Source organism: Neoarius graeffei, chromosome 25 (genome assembly GCF_027579695.1).
Source record: "Neoarius graeffei isolate fNeoGra1 chromosome 25, fNeoGra1.pri, whole genome shotgun sequence".
NCBI classification, from domain to species: Eukaryota; Metazoa; Chordata; class Actinopteri; order Siluriformes; family Ariidae; genus Neoarius; species Neoarius graeffei.
Window position 1 is genome coordinate 6,612,294 of NC_083593.1, and position 22,361 is coordinate 6,634,654.

The 22,361-nt window shown below is 42.6% G+C and overlaps 1 protein-coding gene across 1 annotated transcript in view; it reads left to right on the forward strand.

Moving 5' to 3' along the window:
- Nucleotides 1–22,361, forward strand: part of sez6a (seizure related 6 homolog a) — a 228,112-nt gene that overhangs the window by 100,177 nt on the left and 105,574 nt on the right. Inside the window, exon 3 of the mRNA XM_060909600.1 lies at nt 1,276–1,406. Within this exon, the coding sequence (XP_060765583.1) occupies nt 1,276–1,406 (131 nt within the window). The remainder of the gene's footprint in view (nt 1–1,275; nt 1,407–22,361) is intronic.

Consider the following 22,361-nt stretch of genomic DNA (forward strand, 5'->3'; position numbering starts at 1 on the left):
AGAGCTTATATTGCTCAAAAGTCTTGTATTGGTAAAATTGCTCAAATTTTGGCAAAGATTCCTTATGTAGTCCTAAAATGAATTCAGAGAAATCATGTACCATTGCCATGGAGAACACGAATATTTTGTCATGCCCACAACAGTCTTAAGACTTCCAAAATTACACCTTGGTTTCAATTCGTGTCAAAAGCACCTAAACTGAGACCAACTCAACCAAGACCAGGGTGCATCAAGACCAAGACAAGACCAAAACTTTAAGGGATTAAGACCAAGAAGGCGGCAGGGCAAGACCGAGTCAAGAATGAGACCAGACCAGTGTGTATGAAGGGACAGGGAAGGATGATGGCCGATAACAGTAGCAAAAATTTCAAATTAGCAAGGAGTCATGTTATTGGTTGCATTTGAAGCAGGAAGAAGTTTTACATCCAATTACAGTCAAGATATTACAATAAAGACAAACCAGAAAATGCACAGGCAATTTGATATCCCTACAGTTATAGTCTTCACGGGTCTTGAAATAAAATCCAGAGTCCTCCATGTCTGAGACGGAGTAAAAATGTGGTCAATTCCGAGCCAAGACCGTCACAAAGTGGTCTGGAGACTTGTCCTGAGACCAAGACCAATCTCAAGTACTACAATACTAGTTTCAACATTTAAGGGGGGGAAAAAAACCCTAACCCTCTGAACTTTAAACAGCTCAAGTGGAAAGTGTAGGTGGAATGTGTTTCCAAGTCATCTAATAAGGTATCCTGTGGCAGAGCAACTTCTGGCTGATAGTTTCATCTAACCTTTGGGTACACCAAGCCACTATATGTTGATCTCTCACTGAAGATCGAACAACCTTCTGGGCGAGTGAGGGTCATGAGCAACAGTGACAAATATAATATGGAGGAGATCATACATGGTCATTTCTTCACACTCCAGCCATCCATGATCAGAATTTTCAAACACCAACTGTACCATGACCGTATCATCAGAATGAGAACCATGAACACGTTTACCTTGGAAAGTGTTGAAGTGTTCAGATCCATGCAACCAAACCATAACCGATGAAGATGCGTGAATGATCGCTCTAGAACATGGGCATTCAGTTTCCTTACTTACAAAGAACCTTTTCATACTTGGCTATTCGTGATCAGTTCACTTCCCTGGTCTGCATCTGGACTGTGGTCCACCAGTTGGTGACCCCTTGTTCTAGAGAACCAGGAAGCACCAGATGGAAGTTATAACCATTTGTCTATTTGGCTGATCTGCATGTGCTTCTTTCTTTTCCAGGTCAATGCAGCATGAACTTAACAGATGCTGAGGGCTACATTGAGCTGCCGCCAAGCTCTGATTCAGTCGACTCCAATATGGACTGCACCTACTTTGTGACGGTCTATCTTGGATATGGGGTTGAAATTCAGGTCAGCCGTTTCTCATAATCTGCAGTGTGTGGGTTTTTTTTTTTTTAAATGCAATACACAATGTGTTTTACTTGGTCTACAATGATGGCTGATCCTTTTCAAGTTTCACTAATAAGGCATACTAATTAGCATGGATCATGATCTTCTGTCAGGTCAACAAGCTAAAAACTCTTGAAAATTAAACACCTTGAATATACGTTAGTCTTTTGGTCCACTAGTTGGTTAATCAATCAGCAGACCCAAGCAGCATTAAGACCAGAGGAAATCCAGACATCCTTTGGAGAATTATTACTTTGTTTTGTTGGGTGTGTAAACACTTCTGAACTCTGACTTCTTTTTGCACTTCCAAAAAAAAAAAGGAGGGAGGGATAGAAAATCTGCATTTCCTGGAAAATGTTTTAAAAATGCCTGGCTTCATTATTCCAAGAGAAAGGAGACAAACCCATCATTCCGTAAAGCCTCAGTGCACGGCTCAGGGGAAATGGAAATGCAGCGGTGCTTTTGATGGAAGCTGTTGTGGGTTTTATGCAATCATGTGGAACTTGTTATCTCTCTTGTCGAGAGCCCAACTGCAGTCGATGCGATACTATTGAGCAGAGGCAGCAGAACAAGTGGCTCGGCATGTAATTTTGGATGTATCAGTTGCAATAGCAGAAAATAGGATTCAAGTCCCATTGTAAAGTACGAGTTTGAGACGGAGACAGAGATTGAGTCGTCATGATGGAGAACATTGACTTTTTAAATCTACATTCTTCTGTCTGGGATATACTGTAGGTATAGATGGATGTTCAATTTGCTCACGAGCAGTGTAGTCATAGCACGCCTAAAATGTTACAAGTCCACTACATTCACAAATCACTTTGGAAAATATTCCATAATCCGGTTTATGTTCTTACCTGCCTATCCAATCGAGGTAATTCAATTCACACATGAAGTCATTTACCTTCACAAGGATCAAACAAAGGCCCTGTTAATATCACATCATTATGACTTATGATCATGAGCAATTCCAGATATCACTTTTGCACACAGGTTTGCAAAATAGTCGGCACCAAGTTCTTCCATTTGCTCCCCCCGTGGTACCAAAACTCAAGCGGTGAATAACAGATGTTTTGTATGCATGGCACATCATGCAAGAATACCTGCAATCTCGAAGCCATTATCATGTCAGAGATTTTTAGCCATCCAGACCAGTAAGCGATGTGAGTGTTCTCTGCAAGCATTTTTGCCACAAAGGTGAGATAATTCCAGCGTTCCAGCCCTAATGTCTGGTTTTGTTTTATCAATGAAAAGCATTTAGTCTCTTCTACTGGCCATAACAGCCCTTTCCTTGCTATCATTTTCAACTATATGGATGAAAATAGAGTAGGCGTTTTAACAGAGAAATAATGCTCCGCAATAATGAAAATGTGACAAAACAGGGTTTGTGATCACTCGGAACGTGTCGCACGAGAGAGTCAACGCTCAGAAAGCAGATTTTTCACACATTTAGAGCAAACATGAAAGAAATCCATGTTTGCTCAACTAAATGAAACTGGATATTATGACCGGTCAGGCTATCATGTTTTATTGGAGGTCTTCCTGATAGAGAAGTCACCTTTGTTTCTTACAAACGTAGGCTTATCTCATCTCATCTCATTATCTGTCGCCGCTTTATCCTTCTACAGGGTCGCAGGCAAGCTGGAGCCTATCCCAGCTGACTACGGGCGAAAGGCGGGGTACACCCTGGACAAGTCGCCAGGTCATCACAGGGCTGACACATAGACACAGACAACCATTCACACTCACATTCACACCTACGCTCAATTTAGAGTCACCAGTTAACCTAACCTGCATGTCTTTGGACTGTGGGGGAAACCGGAGCACCCGGAGGAAACCCACGCGGACACGGGGAGAACATGCAAACTCCACACAGAAAGGCCCTCGCCAGCCCCGGGGCTTGAACCCAGACCTTCTTGCTGTGAGGCGACAGCGCTAACCACTACACCACCGTGCCGCCACGTAGGCTTATATTTACTTATATTTTCTTTTTAAAAGGTCATCAAGTATTACTTCATTTACAATGGTCAATAAATGGTGTGCGTTTGTAATCTTGGCAACTTGTATCAGTTATCATACCAGTCATGACATTGTAGATAAGAACATTTAAATAAGTTTTTGAGCGAGATGAAAACAGCAGGATTGTCTTGCTTGACATGTTGCTCGTTCTTGCACAAACCCTTCCATGAAAGTTAGTTTGTGGTTAGCTATTCAGAATTCAGTAAGCTATAAAAACGCTGGATATGAATTTTACCAAGCTCCTATCCATCTGTCCTCAAATCCTTTCAAATACATCTATTCTACACACTTCCTTCCACGTATACATCATTATAATGGCAACCATGTGAGCACATATGATCATATTATATAGATAGCCCTTTACCAGTGTAATATATATATAAAATAAGCACACCCAAACATCAAAATACCATAAATAACCCAAAAAATATGTTCTGAACTTGATTTCTTACTTGTGGAAGATGATCCCTGTTGATTTCCAATATTTGTTGGCATAATGGGTGCAGTTAATTGGGAAGCATTCATTCCCCTACCAAGGAATTTCGTCCACTCGCTTATCAGTCATCTTAAAGGACGCTGGAAAGTCAGCTTTTCATGGTGGTGTCGTGACGAGCTCAGAACCGACAATACGTTTGATGCAGCGTGTCTCTTCTAGTGTATTATAAGATCTGTGTGTAGAGAGCATCATCATCATCATCTTTGGAGTTTTACAGCAGCTAGCATTGCAGGACTACCACCACCTTCTGGAACTCGTCTGTTACTGTCTCGGGGGGGAAACGAAGACGATTTTACTTGTAATTCTAGTTCTTTTAGTTTGTGTTGAACTGTTCATTGTACTTTGTTTTTTTGAAAACGTCTTAAATTTAAACACCTGTTCAACTGTTAAAAATGTTAATTTGTTAACGAAAATTCACAGTGCGAGTTTTAGTCTTATCTGTCGCTAAAGATATTAACCCTGTCCCACACTACTCCTTGTTTGGGTTCGAAAACAGCAATCCGGCATCGCTAATTGGACCAAATTCTGAGCTCAAATGGCCCTGGGTCCATTATCTACATAATAGTTACCGGTTTAGTAATTACACTCTTAAGGTTAAACACAGCACACAGAAAATGGTTTTCAGTATATCCTAAGATTCTTTGCATAACCCTACAATAGAGGGCTTTTCTTTCACAAAAGCTTCCAAGCAATATCACTTTACCTAACCATCAAAAGAACCTTGTACCTCAATCGTATCCATATAAAATGTAAAACCTTTATGGACAGAGCCTTAAACGTCCTCCAGAGAACTATACAATTCTATAACAAATAGTTTATTGAAGACTTTCAAGTTGTTACAAATGCTTAACTACCAAAGAACCCTGGGGGGTGGGGAGTGTACACTCCTGCCCCTTTTCCACCAAAGCAGTTCCAGGGCTGGTTCGGGGCCAGTACTTAGTTTGGAACCGGGTTTTCTGTTTCCACTGACAAAGAACTGGCTCTGGGGCCAGAAAAACCGGTTCCAGGCTAGCACCAACTCTCTGCTGGGCCAGAGGAAAGAACCGCTTACGTCAGCAGGGGGGGGCGGAGTTGTTAAGACCAACAACAATAACAAGACCGCGAAATATCGCCATTTTTAAGCGACGAGAAGCAGCAGCTGTACAAACGCGAAGTCATCCATTATTATTATTATTGTTGTTGCTGCTGCTGCTTCTTCCGTGTTGTTTTTGCTTTGATATTCACGCCAAGGTTTATGTAAACGTAGCGCCGTAACTGACGTATACAGCGACGTAATGACATATAGAGCGACGTAATGACGTGGCTCCGCTTAGCACCGCCAGCTATGGAAAAGCAAACTGGTTCTCATCTGGCTCGCAAGTTGAACGAGTTGTGAACCAGCACCAGCCCCGAACCAGCCCTGGAACTGATTTGGTGGAAAAGGGGTATCCTTGGTCTTTGAGCACGTCGCAGGTTTACACACTTACCCATAAGAGGCTCTATGTAGAACTTTAAACGAGGGGGTTTTCCCCATTCCAAGTATGAACCCGTTAAGTGCCCAAGAACCATGAACTATCAGAAGAATACTTGAGAAACCCCAGGTTTCAAGTCTACACTTTAGAGCAGAGCATTTCCCTTTTCAAGAAGGATGGACAAGATTTTCGGAAGCAATCCCATGCATGTGTTGTTCACATTTTATTTTTCATAAGAAACCAGTGGTTCAAGTCTTTTTCCTCGAAGAATACATTCTTTAAACTTGGACGTATTTGCAGTTTCTGTAGACACGACATATCGGGGGGGGGGGGGGGGGGGGAAGCAGGTAAGGAGCGAGTTGATTGGAGAAGCTCTTCTCAGGGTTGGCCCTCAGCTGACAAACTTGCAAAATGGTGTGGTTATGAGTGCTCGTTTGGTTCTCTGCCCTCCCTGCAAAACTGTCCTAAAATTAATTGCATACATTTACTCATTCTGTGGCATTTGAAATTCCCCAAGCAGCCAATTTACCACGTGTGACTTTGAAATGTGTGAGCCATCTCAACACTGCTCTGGAGGGCTACGATAAGTCCAAGGCACGAGTGCGTGCGTGTTTGAATATGGATGGTTTTTTTCCTTGCTGACTCCTAAGGGGTTTGGCATTGTAGTTGGGATTAATGAAGCTTTGCTTTGTGAGTGCAAACTCTAATTCTCGGATTTTCTCTCCCTCTGTCTATCTGTCTCTCTCACAGACACACATTGCTAGAGGCTTTGCTTTAGACATGCTAGCCATCAATCTCTCCGGCTTCTTTTCTGCCTTTGCTTAAGCGCTCGGGCTCTCGGCTCTCCGTAGGTGGGTGCAGTGCACCAGAAGGAAAGACGGTGGGAGGGAAAGATGGACAGCTCTGAAGTCAGCTAAATTCCTGCTGCTCCTCTTAGATCTGTGCATTCTGCAAAATCACTTCCCGGGGTTGTTATTATTTTTTTTTTTTAACTATTTTACACATCAGCTTTTATTGCGATTCATTCGGAAGGAAATGGTGTAAACAAGCTAGTAAGGCTAAGTGCTCGCTCTCTTAAGAAAAACAACTCATATTTTGACATTCATATCGTTTTGATGTTAAACAAATCGCTCAAAGTGGATTATGATTACTTTTCATAGAGCTAAAACTAACGGCACCACCAGAAGTACAGGCTGGGGCGGATTTCTTCCCAGCCCAGACTGTAGATTCATGATGTCGGTAATGATAACATGCCCTGTAGAAATATTGGCAGCCTTGAAAACGAGAAGACAGGGAGGCAGACAGAAATATGTCGTCGTGGTGTGTCATGGCTCAGATGGCTAAGGCACCATACCATAAATCCGGGGACCCGGGTTCGATTCCGACCCGAGGTCATTTCCCGATCCCTCCCCGTCTCTCTCTCCCGCTCATTTCCTGTCTCTCTACACTGTCCTATCTATTAAAAAAAAATGTCGTCATGAAAGTGAGTAGAGATAGACCTCGAGAAATATTGGCACCCTTTATATAAAATGCACAAAGATCAATATATATAATTGACAGACCGATATTTCTCAAATGGATGGACGGACAGGTGGTCTGTCCTCCAGAAATTGTGGCACCCTTCATGAAAATAAGCAAAAGCTATATATAAATAGACAAAAAAAAAGACTGATACACATCTGTCTGTCCCTCTGAGTTACATGTCAATCCTGAGATCGAGAGACTTCTCCGACCTGCCTGATCCATCCTGATGCCCCATGTCTGGCTGGAGTCTCATCATCATATCGCTCCTGTAGAGGACGGCCCCATATGGACAGTTGAAAGTCACACTTGGAGGACGCTCTGGACTCTTACAGTAATGCTTTTATGGCTGAGGACTACAGCTGACTTGCTAACTTTAGGACTGCAGTTGTCATGAACAGTTTTGCACTCAAGTTTCCATCAACGAAGAGTTTATAACGTCAACGAAACAGACTTCATGTTAAAACTGTTAAAATCACGTTGTCTTATCACCCAAATGAGGATGGGTTCCCTTTTGAGTCTGGCTCCTCTCGAGGTTTCTTCCTCATGTCGTCTGAGGGAGTTTTTCCTTGCCACCGTCACCACAGGCTTGCTCATTGGGGATAGATTAGGGATAAAATTAGCTCATGTTTAGTCATTAAAATTCTGTAAAGCTGCTTTGTGACAAATGTCTATTGTTAAAAGCGCTATACAAATAAACTTGACTTGACATTTATGTGAGTGATGTGAGAGCATATAAATTTTTCAGGTACTGTAAGAAAACAGAATAGGTGATGAGATTTTCCTGAACAGTGAGCACACTGTAACGCCGGAGTGTCTGCCTCTTCCAGACAGCCCTGTAGAACTCATGCCCAGATTCATTACAGGTGTATTCGCCTCCTGCATAGTGTTTGACTCGGAGGCAAACTGCAGGTGAGGAATCGTACATCCGCCTTGTACGCTGTACATTCGCCAGAGAATGGAGCGGTGCAGTAGCATGGCAGGACCTCTGAATACAGATCCTGTTGCTAGTAGAAACAGAGATCTAAAAACACAGAGCTGTCTAAGCTGGGTCAAGCTGTTCACCTTTCACTTATTATTATTAAACCCATTCTTAGACCTGACCGTTAGACCTCCTGGTCTATTCAGAGATCTTGGCACCACTGCCACCAAGATTCACTCCCACGTACAGCATATCTGAATAGATTGATTGTGCAAGGTGTAATGCTTGAAAAACCAAGAGATGGATTTTCTTTTACACAGGCCTCACATACTGTTATATAAGGAGGATTAAAGGAGCAATATGCAGATAAATCAGCCATGTCAATTTGTTAATTTGACTTGAACTACATTGTTTACTTTACAAAAACACGACTTGTATTTCTGAACCATCAGCTGTCATGTACAACTGGGGCTTTCAGATTCAAGATGGCTATAAAAGCACGTCCTCAAGTGTTTTATTCCATGCTTAAAGAAGAGCTGAAGGCAAATCATCATCATCAAAATTCAATTTCTCTCATTTTATTAAATATAGGAATGCATTTTTGATCACCATTTTGTCACTGCTGTAGCAAGTTATGAGGGTTTGAAATACGCCATGTAATATATCAGTCTGTATGTCAAAGCAATGGCCGTAAACGAGATTCGTCGAGACCTGTGCGAGACATCATAGGACGGAAGTAAAGCGTACAGCGGAAATCAAAGTGACCGATGTCTGCCAGCGTTGTCAAAAGACGCGCGCGCCCTCTTTCGAATGCTGATGTAATCAAGCTGGAAGTTGTGTTTGTTTTGATAGCAATCAGGAAAGTTTTAGAAAAGTAGGCAGTAATCGTCATTTAAACTCATTTTTGTGCAATATTTCATTTGGAAAACAGTTTTCAAAATGGCGGCACTGACACCTGGCTGACACTTCACGTTTCGAAGTCTCGCACAAGTCTCGAAGATCGCACGGATAAGCGACGCCTGCCGTGGACCAAACAAATTAAATTCAGCATGGCTAAGAAACGAATAGGCCGATAAATATAATATTTAATTGCAATTAGTTGCCAATATAAGTCATGATATAAGGTTACTAAAACCGAAAATAGAATTGAATAACACGTTAATTAAGAAATAAAAAGTTTAAAAATGACTGCAGTTCTCTTTTAAAGTAGAACTTATATATGCGCTTCCGCTTCCAGTGCAAATCTAAAGAAGCTCGAATACATTTTTTTTTGGGGGGGGTTCTTAACTAGCCTGGGCCCGCCCGTCCTAAGTGTGACGCAACACGGGGGGCTGTTGCAAACTTAGTCTGGCAAGGCAAGCTATCTACAGCTCTTCCAAGCTCCCGAAAAATCGGGAGCCGATCAACTTTGAGCATCTCCAACGGCCCTGGGTAGAGGCGTGTTCGAGGCAGTGACGTAGTAGAACTGCGACCGGAAGCCATAGATTGTTTACAGAATCTATGCCGGAAGCGCTTCATTCACTAGAAACATTACGAACATGGAGCAGCGGCAAGCCTTTGACACAGCAGTAGATGCTGTATTGAAAGCATTCAACAGGAAGTTCTCATTGAAAACGGAGCAAAGAGCAGCCCTGGAGGTATTTATTGAAAGGAAGGACGTTTTCGCCTTGCTCCCGACCGGCTTCGGTAAGAGTTTAATCTACCAGTTAGCCCCGCTGGTAGCCAAATCAATGGGGCTCAGCGAGAATCCTATCGTTGTGGTCGTCTCGCCTTTGATCGCACTATTATCGTCCTCTTCAGCTCCTCCTTCTTCTTCCTGTTACTCAAGCAGTTTCCGTCACGTCACGTACGTCAGAGGAAAGAGTGATGTGATTGGTTTAAGCGTCGTCACAGCCTTTTCTGGCTTCGACCAGTAGCAAACTGAGGCATTTCAGGGAGGCGGGTCAACCACGCGCTTTGGGAAACGGTTGGGCTTAATATCTATGCCAGACCAATGCTCGCAGAGCTTTGAAGTTGCGTTAGCCAGACTAGGTCTTAACAGTATTGCAACTTTGCCTTTGAGAGAGTGCTAGTGCTCCATAATATCATGTCAGTCAATAAACTAAAGAAACTACAGCTGCGCTTAACATTGCCGTTCTTCCACGATCACCACCATCCCATCCCTTTTCTATGCTGCTTATCTGTCACATATGGAACAAGCTGGAGCCAATCAGAGCTGAATTTTGGGTGAGCTGCGGGTTTAACGCAGAGATCAACAACCATTTAGCAGGAAATACGACAGAGATGAACAACCATTTGCACTCACATTCACACCGATTGGCAATTTAGAAGAGTCGCTTGACCTCCCCGGCATATTTCTGGACTGTCGGAGGAGACCAGAGCAGCCAGAGGAAACCCACGCAGTCACAGGGAGAACATACAAACTCCAAACTCCACAGAGAAAGGCCCCAGCCCACTGAGAGATTCAAACCCAGACCCTTCTTGCTGTGAGGAGACCCTGCTATCCAGTGTGCTGTCCTGGCCAAAATCACTGCTACATTAATATTAATTGTTAAATCAAGTCCCCATGTTCTCAGTGTTCTATGGAAACAGGAATTACTTTGTAGATCTGTGTACCCACTGGACTTGTCTGTGGAGTTATCACCTCTCCACTTGACCTTCATTAATTCCCTCAGCGTGGGATCAAGTAAACATGCAGACAATGAACACAAGAGCCTGGTGCTGGGGAGAGCAGTTCATTTATCACTACCCGTCAGATAAAATTAGGGATAGGTGCGTGAGCATGACCGCCATCCCCAATGTTCCTCTGCTCTTCAGAAGCTGATAAGGCTTGATTAAATACAAGCCACTGATGATGCGGCATGTTGAAGGGCACCCTTGTGTGGCCTCCAGACTCTAATTACATTTGCTTTACTGAATGCCCAGTTTCATGCAGAGCATGCGTCTGTCAAGCTTAAATCCATATGTTGGAGGTTGTTGCTTCACTTAAAACAGATTGAATTCTTTAAAACCATTCACGAACCAAGTAAAACAACCAACCCATGCATCGAGGTAACATTACTGAAGAAGAATCATTTTTAAAATAAATATATACGCGTTTTGATCTTTCTGGTTGGTGCATGATTTTCCTTTTGTGCAGAATATTGAATGTCATGTCACCTTATGGTGGAGGAATGTCCTCTACGTGTTGGCATCTGTTCCACCTTTTCCCATGAGAAGACACAGGAGACGTGCGTATTCACTGCTTTAATAACAAAGACGGACAAAACAATGACTTGTTTTCCATTGCACATTCAAAAAAAAAAAAACAACTAGGTCAAACAGTGTGTACAGACGTCCAGTTTCTAGCTTGAGTTCTTTTCCACCAGCCAAGAACACTAGTCCTTTCTGAAGTGCTAATTATTATGCTATTCTCCCTCTAAATTCTACGCCTATTAATATTGGGTGAGCGATTAATGGAAAAATGTGCCATTCCTATTTTTGATGAAAGGTTCCCTTTGAAACTTGCAAAGTAAAAGGTTTCAAAGACTGCTGAACCCAGAACAGAAGCTCAGTCTACACTGCTGGATCAGTCCAAGGCTGTAAAATGATCCCGAGGGCTTAGATATTAGCATATTCCTCCTCTTTTTACTTTTAATATTTGACCAATATTTATAGTAATGAATGTCTTTGCTGTGCAAGAATACAACAGCACTCAATTTACAAAGTGCAACTAATGTATTTATGTGCAAAATTGAATTATCAAGCACCGCTGAATTTGGTGGGTGGAGCCCACAGGGTGGACACGCCACGTTAGCTGTTAATGGCCAAACTGGCCCCGTGTCCAAAATCGCTCCCTACTCACTATATAGGGCGCTGTATAGTGGGGATGCCATTTTGTAGCACTGTCCGAAACCTTAGTGAGGATTATTTACACTCTATATAGTGCACTCAAAGTATCCCACAATGTATCACAAAAAGTAGTGTACAACCGATGGTCACTAACCAAAGCAATATATCCCATCATACATTGCGGTCGTGCTGAAAGAAATAAAAAAGTCTCAAATTTTATTTAATAAAAGGCAGCGACAAAGAAGAAAGTATTCAGACTTGATTTTTTTTTTTAAACTGAAAGATGCAGGTACTTTGTATTTATTAATGTGGGAAATCCGCTTAGTATAATATGCATTTATCATTTTGAAAACCTATCAGCTGACTGATCTGGCATGTTTTAATTGTGCGACAGTAATGACGTAAATACCAGCGCGATGGACTAGCGCCCGAAAGCATTTTTTAATTTTACCAAGGAGCTCACTATATTAGTCCTCTATATAGTTATTCCCCATTTAGGGAGTAGTGAATGAGTGAGCGATTTCGGACACAAGGTGGGTCTTCTGTTGGACTGTATTTGGAGACAATTGAACCTGAAAGGGAGATCAGAAGAGTTTTGTACTGCCTTGAAACAACATCAAAATTCCAAGGGACCACTAGCCTGGGCCCGCCCATCCTAAGCGTGACGCAACACGAGGGCCTGTTGTGAGCTTAGTCTGGCCAGGCAAGCTATCTACAGCTCTTCCAAGCTCCCGAAAAATCGGGAACCAATCAACTTTGAGCATCTCCAACGGCCCTGGGTAGAGGCGTGTTCAAGGCACTGATGTAGTAGAACTGCGACCGGAAGCCATATATTGTTTACAGAATCTATGCCGGAAGCGCTTCATTCACGAATGCTGTATTGAAAGCATTCAACGGGAAGTTCTCATTGAAAACGGAGCAAAGAGCAGCCCTGGAGGTATTTATTGAAAGGAAGGACGTTTTCGCCTTGCTCCCGACCGGCTTCGGTAAGAGTTTAATCTACCAGTTAGCCCCGTCGCGTCACATACGTCAGAGGAAAGAGTGATGTGATTGGTTTAAGCTTTGTCACAGCCTTTTCTGGCTTCGACCAGTAGCAAACAGGCATTTCAGGGAGGCGGGTCAACCACGGGGTCTGGGAAACGGTTGGGCTTAATATCTTGGCCAGACCAATAGCTCGTAGAGCTTTGCAGTCGCGTTAGCCAGACTAAGGGACCACCATCATTATGGATCTATAAAATCAACCAAGAGACTAGCCTCAGATGTGATATGGGTCCACCTGATCACAAAGAGGGAAGGCAAATCAAAAATTTCTTGACTGACCACATTTCTATCATCTCTGGTGCAAACGGTCTCCTTCAGCGTGACTCCACTGATCACTGATGGGAGATTTTAGCATGGCATGATGGACAGCGCTCTCCAGCACCATTATCAAAGCAGCAACTGAGGGAATATTTTTAGGAAAGATGGTTTTCAATCGCTCCATTACAGTTCCAGAGACCTCTACAATCAATGCCAAAACGCAATTCAAGTTGTTCATACTCGTAAGGGCCCAACACCTTCTGAATAATTGTTCACTTTCACCCATTTTTGGCACAATTATTTCCATTTCTCACATTACACCAATCAGTGAAATAGTTTTATATAAAAAAAAAAAAGTCTGCCGCTCAAAAAGGTTTTTAGGCGAGATATGGTCGTGGTCCAAAATTGCATCTGTTCACTGGTGGAAGCGTTGCTGTTTTGTCACCATTTCGTGCAAAACATTGAAGATATCCAGTGGGATCATGAAAGCCCACAATCAACCGCATTTGGTTTGCGTCCAAATGGTATACTGTTAAAAAAAAAAAGTTACAGACCATCTAACTTGCTATTTGTAGAGAATAAAGTATCATTTTGGACTTAAATAAAAATAGAACAGGTGTGTGTGTGTTTTTTTTTAAATGTACATCCACTTTATTCATCTCCAGAAACTGCTTTTATTCTGGTCAGAACTGCAGTAGATTCTGAGCCTCTGGGACACTGGGAGAGAATTTACCCTGGATACCGCACCATGCACCTACAAATACCTGGGGCAATTCAGCATAGCCAATCTGCCTACCTGCACGTTTTCAGGAAGTGGGAAGAAACCAGAGAACCCTGAGTAGGGCTGCTCGATATTGGAAAAAAATCAATATCACGATTTTTTTCAGTAAATATTGATATCGCGATTTTTAAAACGATATTTATACACCTTTTTTTAAAGCCCCGATCATCAACACCCGAGGCACCGGGCCACATATTTATAGTACAGGCCTCATAGGCTACCTGTCAACCCTTCCCGTTGTACCCTGAAACGCCTTTTACTTAAACTATTTACTGTGCAAGCGCGTACTTTGCATAGGTCCTATCGCCTGCACAAGGCTCACGTTCTCCTCACTCAACATTTCCGATCACAGAGGATGGAGCCAGCGCTGGTATTACCAGTGATTACTGCGTAACGTCCACACTGGCTCGTAGCCAGCCAAGGATAAAATCTCTCTCTCTCACACACACACACACTACAACGTAAGCTTGTGTGTTGTTAAGACACCAACATTAAACACGCACACACACGGACTGGCCATTGGGAATAGCGGGAGTTTGTGGGCCGGCGGAGAAAAAAAAAAAAAACAGTTGCGCGCTGGCCTTTAATATGATAAGCAATGTTAACAGTTTCTTTAAGAAACTGTTAACACTGCTTATCATATTAAAGGCCAGCGTGCAACTGTAATAAACAATGTTAACAGTTTCTTAAAGAAACTGTTAACATTGCTTATCATATTAAAGGCCAGTGCGCAACTGTTTTTTTTTTCTCCGCCGGCCCACACTGAACCACCGGCCCACCGGGAAAACTCCCGCTACTCCCGATGGCCAGTCCGTGTGTGAACACACACAATATAGAGACAAGTCCTTAAGAATTAACATACGTGAAAATAGCTCAGCGGCATGTAAACATTCCCTGAAAGTGTAGGTGGCACTGCGGCTAGATGCTACGTGAAATGGCACAAAGCAAACACCATGCTTCGCTCAGTCAACAGACAAAATCCACGAACCCAGTAGTCCTCCTACTACTGTGGGTTAGTGTTCTGTGGCCAAAAACACCCTATGCACAGTCATTCCAAAACATCCCCACTAGTTGCAGGTTATGTCTCAAATACAGATATGCGTTGTGGATTAAGCGATCTATTTTCAAGCATCAGGCTTCTCTTCCTTCATCTTCCAAATGTGGACTCCGCTATCTTTTTGGCATGTCAGCATTGAAATACCATTTGCAGAGATATTTCACTCGCCATTAAGAAAAGTAAAAGCAACACATGATTAGGGCTACATGATTAGCAGGGGGACACCGTTTTAAGCGCACGGAATTTTAAAAACAATGTAATTACATCTGAGTCCGTCTACATCGCGCAATAAACCCGTCCTTAGCAGAACCTACTTCAAAGCATGATGCTAGCTGCAGATGCACAAGTCAAAATCAAATGAACCCAAGTAAACATGCCGCGGCGGGCAACGTTAATAACCAAATTGCCTTACCTTAAAACGCTGCCTTGACCACAGGACGACTCGCAATTATTCCACTTAAATCCACACGGTTTAACACATCTAACACAGCTAGCAAGCTGGATATGTGCTAATATTGTTGTGCTTGTTTTCTTCCGTAGATGCCATTTTTACATTACCCAGTCCCACATCCAAAAATATGACGTAAATATATGTTAATTGTATTATAACTATTAGCAAGCAAATCAAACAACATATTAACAAATCAATATATCAAATCACCCGACACGTATGAAAACAGAAGAACTGATTTTTTACTGTTGCGGAGATATCGCGGGAGTAGAATGGATGACGTATACAAGGCTACGGTGTGCCTTAGGGGACAGAAGGGTTCGTTTTACCTTACAAATGACAAAAAATCGTTTCATATCGATATTATGAATTTTGATATCGTTTGACACCAATATCGATATCGTGATAAAAATACGATATATTGCACAGCTCTAACCCTGAGAGAACCCACACAAAAACACTGGGAGAATACACAAAACTCCAGTTAGACAGTAATCCGAACTCAGGAACCAGAGCGCCTGGAACCGTGAAGCGACAACACTACCCACTTTTACCACCAGATTCACCATGGTTACATCCTCAGTACTCACCACTGAGAATATATCGGTTTTATTTGTCTCTGTCCACTGCATCATTTTTGCTTTGTTCATCACACAATCTGTTCAAAGTGATTACAAAGAGAATGAGGAGGCGTAGAAGCTTCTAGAAAGTTTGGGCAAATCGAACCAGGTCAATTTTGCTCCAGGACAAAAAGCCTGCATTGTCCAGGCTCCTAGAAGCAGCCTGAATAAGAAAACAGATCCATAGAAAGTGTCAAAGTGCTTCCACTAATATAGACTGATTTTCAGGTCAAGGTACATTGATATCAGCTTACAATCAGGCTGCAATTATCCAAGGCCCAATCCAGTTAGGTCTTTCTAGCCTGCTTTCTCTTTGTTTCTCCCACATGCTTTTCTCTTTCTCTGTCTCCGGATCGATCTCCACATTGATTTCCTTGGCCTGCTCTGACAAACACCCTGGGATCCGATATCAAGAGGTGGGTCAAATTAAAATCAAAGACATTTGGCTCTTTTTGTGATGGAGCTATTGCAAGGCTTGCAAGGATATAAATGGAACTTTTAATTAGAAAAGTGCAGTAGATTCAAGCATGGATGGGGAAGTTACATCATGTTACAGAAACGCACCATGAAGAGAAGTTGACGATGAGAGTTCAGCCAAGGGCACAACTGATTGTCTGTGTGATCGAGCTTCACAACATTCTATGTGGCACTGCGCCCGTGCTCGACTCCGGTGTCGACTTTTGTTGTCTCGCTGGCTATCTAAGGGCATGACGTCCTAACTTCCCGATCGATGCGTTTGGTAATCAGTCTTGTCGGTCACTGTCATGGGGACTCATTCGCATGCAGCAGGAACTGCTCTGTCGATTGGAGCACTTTCATTTTAAATCTGTTCTTCCTTCAAAGGAAGCTAAACCTGCTTGGCACTGACTGCAAAAGTTGGCAGCATTGGAAGGGCATCAGACAGTCAGCAGTATGACCGGTCATGCTATTTAAGCTAATTAAAACAAAGGAGTTCACTGAATTAACAGATATATGGACCTCCTTTACCTTGCCATTCAAGATGGTGTACGAAGACACAAAACAACCAGAACTCCATCTATTCTGAATGAGTGACTCGATATATGCACGTGTACTCAGCAGCCCAAGTCTGATTTAAATCAATAGTAAATGAAGACATTGGTCAAGACCTGCACAAGGGGAGCCTTTGGGGCTGATAGAGTGCATTTACACTGCATCCTCCCTTGATGCATAAACCTGCTAAAGTGCTTTTGTCGACAGTCCAACTTAATTACCAATTTAACTCGTCACCACCTGGTGCAGCAGGTAGTATTGTGGCCTCAAAAATCCAGGGTCCAGGATTCAATCCTCCAAGCTCTGATTACTGTCTGTGCAGAGTTTTGGATGTTCTCCATGTGTCCTCCCACCTTCCAAAAAAGTGTGTGCCAGGCTGCGTGATGCTCTGCAATTGTGCTGGGTCTATTTATGCCATGCACACAGTGTTCCTGAAATAGGCTTTGGCTCCACCAGGACACTGACCACAAATGTGGTTACTAAAGATGAATGAATGACTTGTCACTACATTAATTAATGCCCGATACATGCTACCAGTTGCACTGTTGTGCTAAGAATGGTCTACCGATGGTCCCTTTTCATTTATAGAGCAGGAGTCATCAACTGGCAGACTACAGTCTGTATGTGGACCTAGCAAAGCATTTCAGACGACCAAATGGAGTACTTAAAAAATATCGTAGCAGAAAAACACTGACGGATTCCAGCTCTTCAAGTAGGATCCCAAGAAAAACTATGAAATATAATCTCTCCAGGAGGTCCAGGGTCTACCCCGGGGTCTCCTCCTAATGGGACATTCCTGATACAGCTTTACCAAGGTCTGACTAGGAGGCATCTTTGTAGGGTGTTCAAACTACCTCAACAGTCTCCTCTCAATAGTTCTATTCCAAGGATCCCCTGGATTGTCAAGATCCTCACCCCATCACAGAGAATAAGGCCTGCAACCCTGCAGAGGAATCCTATTTCCACTGCCTGTACTCGTGACCCAATTCTTTTAGGTCACTACCCACAGCTTGTGACCATAAGTGACCACAGGGAGGATAAAGCTTTATCCCTGGTTAAGCATTAAGAGACAACTGTTGCCCATTCAGTCATGCAACTTGCTTATCCAAAGCCTTGTAAGGAACTGGATCTTGACTCATTTTAGCTGAATACCTCTGGTATAGAAGAAAGCTGATGGAGAAAACAGTCAGTAATTGGATACCTGCATACTAAGTATACCTGATAAAAGGTCAGCAAAAATTGACCTGGAAAACTGGTGATGCAGTACTGTATAGCTAAGATGGCTTTTAAAAAAAGTTCTATTCCTACAATGCTTTTTGCCGTCATCGGACCATGCACCACAACACCCCTTCACCATTTACCCTCGGTTTATCCATTATGGTGGTGTAGTAGTTAGCATTGTCGCCTCACAGCAAGAAAGGGTCTAGGTTCGAGCCCAGTGGCCAACGGGGACCTTTCTACATGGAGTTTACATGTTCTCCCCGTGTCTGCGTGGGTTTCCTCTGGCTTCCCCCACAGTCAAAAGATATGCGGTTAGGTTAACTTGGGCTGAAGTGCCCTTGAGCAAGGCGCCGAACCCCCAACCGCTCCCTGGGCAGAAAGCAGTGGGCAGCTGTGCGTGCATGCGTTTGTTCACTGCTTCAGACGGGTTAAATGCAGAGGACGAATTTCACTGTGCTCGAGTGTGCATGTGACAAATAAAAGGCTTCATCTGCTTGCAAATAATGTAAATGTAGTTTGCCAGACCCTGTTCCAGCATTTTGATTGGTGACCCTACGGAATGAGCCCATGGTAAGGATTAGCAGAGCCTGAGAGAGGCCCATGGAGTTGTAATAAACCTTGAGATGAGAAGCGATGGAGAGAAGCATTGATGCTAGAGCCCTCCAGCACTTTGACAGGACATAAAGGAAGGCCATCTGATCTTGATGAGCTTTCCAGGGTCCTGCCACTGGAGCTGAAATGAGTTTCAGTGGCGTCCCCCCACCCCGAGAATTGCTTTCAGGTGACATTAATTGCTCCTCGGCCCAGCTAGGCATCATAATGGAGAAATGGAGAGGAGACATTATTTCCCATCAGAGTAGGATGGCAGCAAGGGCACAACGAGACGTGATGAAGAGGTGAAAAGCAGATGGCTTGGCTTCAAAATATGCATATATTCAAATGAATGCGAAGCTAAACCCCAGAGCAAATTCACAAGCGGCCAGTTGGGTTCAAACTCCTTTATTCGAAGGATAGATTTCTATCTTGCTTCATAATTCATGTTTTGTGAACAAAACTTTGGATGCACAGGAGCAAGTCCTGGTTTGGGAAAATATTTGGGCCATCAGGGGAAACACACTTGATGAAAAGAAATACTGGGCATTAAGCATGGCATGTCTTTCCATCATGAGGCAGTGCACAAATAAATCATATTAATCATCAGTCCCCTGGCCCTTAAAGTACCTTCCAGACGAGAGCTTCTCTCCAAACTGGATATTTGTACTCCTCAGCACTTCTAACTCGCACAACCGAGTAGCCATTTTATTGTGTGTATTGGAAATGTGTAAAATGCACACAAGGTATGAAGACAATAAGTGTTACTTGTCTGTTGCTCAGATTTTTTTGGAAACGGCTAGTTCCGAATAACACGCAGACTGATTAAAAAAGGTCAGATGAAGGGGGACACAACGCTCAGTTGGAGATAAACAGGGCAACGTGTGAATGGACGTATTCATTTTGCGCCACTTTTTTTTCCCCCCTCCTTCCCTGCAGTATCGTATTTGCCATCGCAATCAGATCTGGAGGTCGGGATACAAATCAGAATGAGCTGCACCACTGCATGGTTAGCAGGTAAAATAGTGTGTGGACCAACAGCCAGGGATGAGATGTGATGTGCGAGTGTGCTCTTCCCATTGCGACTGTCAAACACAATCACGATATGAAAGCAAGACCAGCGGACTTCAGTATTTCCTGAGACACTGGCTTCACTATTGCCATGGTTATGATGATTTCCTATTGTATATCCATAGAATGCATGGTCTTATTATACTGTAAATTACGATAGCTTCTACAATCAGTTACAGGTTAATAATATAGTTATGTGGCTCTGAGGATATGTGCACCATGTAAACACAATTACCTTCGACCATATTGGGGGGGGGGGGCCCCTAAATCTCAAGTAGTACAGCTTTGCTAAAGTATTCGCATGTTTGTGTCATAAGGTCTTTATTGTTCGTGTCAAAATTCATGACCGAGTTCAACAACTACCCATAAGCCAAGCAGACACCCTTAGTTGAAGGTCTTTTAAAACCTGATTTCATTACTGCTCAATTTTCAGATATAGCTTGATGTACAGTGTTTGCAGGACCACAGCAGTGGATAAACTCTAAATTTATTAGTTCACCCCAGGGCTTAATTTGAGCCGGAACATGACGGAACAAGATCCGGAACCTCCGTCGTCGGATCCGGCAGCTATTTTCATTTCATTCGGTGTTCCGGCAGCTATTTAAATGGATCAGATCATTCCCCATCACAAAGGGAAAAAAAAAAAAAAATCAAACAATAAATTAAATAAATAAGTGAATAAAAATTTGTTTAGTGTTCGGTTTTGATTTTGATATCCGTTGTTGATTTCTCTCCTACGACATCCACAAAATCTATGTGAAAGGGGAAGGGAGGGGGGGGGGGGACATGGGGTGTATACTTCCGCTCAATAGAACACCGGGTTTTTTGTAGCCGTTAGCTTGCGCTGTGGAAAAAAATGGCAAAAAAAACCAAGAAAGCTTACTAAAATTTTTACCTATTACTTGAATCGATTGCACTTATGGCTGCTACTTGAATCCTTGGAATATAGTAAAACTTGAATCCTTAAAATGAATTCTCCAACTTGTTTTGTAAACCCTTTATTTCTTAACTATTACTTGTTTGCTGGCACTGCTTTTAAACTTGAAATATGCTTGAAATCCTAGGCTATGCTTTTAAATACCCTACTTAAATCCTTAAAACGAGTCATTTAACTCATGTCTTGTGTGATCTGATCTCCAATGGTGAAATAAACCGGTTGTGATATGAGTACAGTGTTATTTTAGAAGATTAATTTAATATATAGCCTAATAAAAAATATTTTATAACATAATATCACAACATATTACTGTCTGTAACTGTTCGTCACTAAAGCGTTTTCTAAGATCATAATGTCTGATATTTTATTTTTTGCCAAGCGGGGCCACTGCCGGGTCGGTCGACACGTGGTAGGTCTATTGTTCAAATGCGTTCTACGGTCTATGGGGCTGCGTTGTGGGTGCAAGTTCCAGGACCGTTTTATTTATTTACTTTCTTTATAATCTCAGTCAGATACACAAGCAAGATTAAGTCTTTACTCTGCTGTGTTTTATTATGGCCATCAATATATTGTAACCTGTGTTTGGTTTGTTAATTGTTGATCCAGTTGTTGCCTTAACGCAGGGGTCTGCAATGGCTCGGGAGCCAGATGTGGCTCTTTTGGTGACTGCATCTGGCTCGCAGATTAATCAGCTCACATTGAGATCAAGTAGTACACCTCCATTTAATGAAAAAGTCAGCTGTCTGCAAAGCAAAGCCTTTTGACAAAGAACATGACGAAAAGGGAAAAAAGGTGACTGGTAGGCTACTGTACATTTCAACAGGAACGTTTGCGTCAAAATATTCAGCGGGGGACAGGAGGAAGACGGCATGTCAAGAGCCTCATTATGAAAAAGAATATATTACACTCAAATTGTTGGTCATACGTAAAAATGCATTTTAGTTGTATTCAGCGTCACTTTTTATATATGGCTCGCATGAAAATGTATTTGAAAATATGTGGTTTTCATGGCTCTCTCAGCTAGAAAGGTTCCCGACCCCTGCCTTAACGTATGTGTGGAGAGCGAGAGTGAACTTGAGTGCCTGTTTGGAGAACATTCTGAGCGTTGTCCAGGATTTGATAACTGGTGCTGTTGCAATACATGTCATGCAATAGGCGTGTGTGCGTAAAGTTATAGTAAACCACCCCCCGCCTTTTTTTTTTTTTTTTTTTTTTTTTTTGAGTCGCCGGACCCACCCACCTCCTGCGTTCCGGGACCTCCCACTTCACAAATTAAGCACTGGTTCACCCACCAGGCAAGATAAAGCTCCAGTGTATGGCCCAATACCATGTTTGGGTTTCTTCGAAAATGACCAAGGTAAATGTAATAAACATCATAAGGAAAGCTAGTGAGCTAATTTAAAAAAAAAAAAAAGGCATTAAATACATACGAAGGGAAACAAACCAATTTATGAATACTAGCCCCTTCTAACTCTTCAAAGAGTCTCATTTTTGGTAGATACTCAAGTTTTGTTTAGCTGAACCCAATAAGGAGTAGACGGTTTATTTCTTGGTTGTTGAAGCTACTTATTGGGCAACTGCAAATAAAAAGGATAATCCTCATGTAAAATCTGCTCATCCCCAGTGCAGCCAGCCCT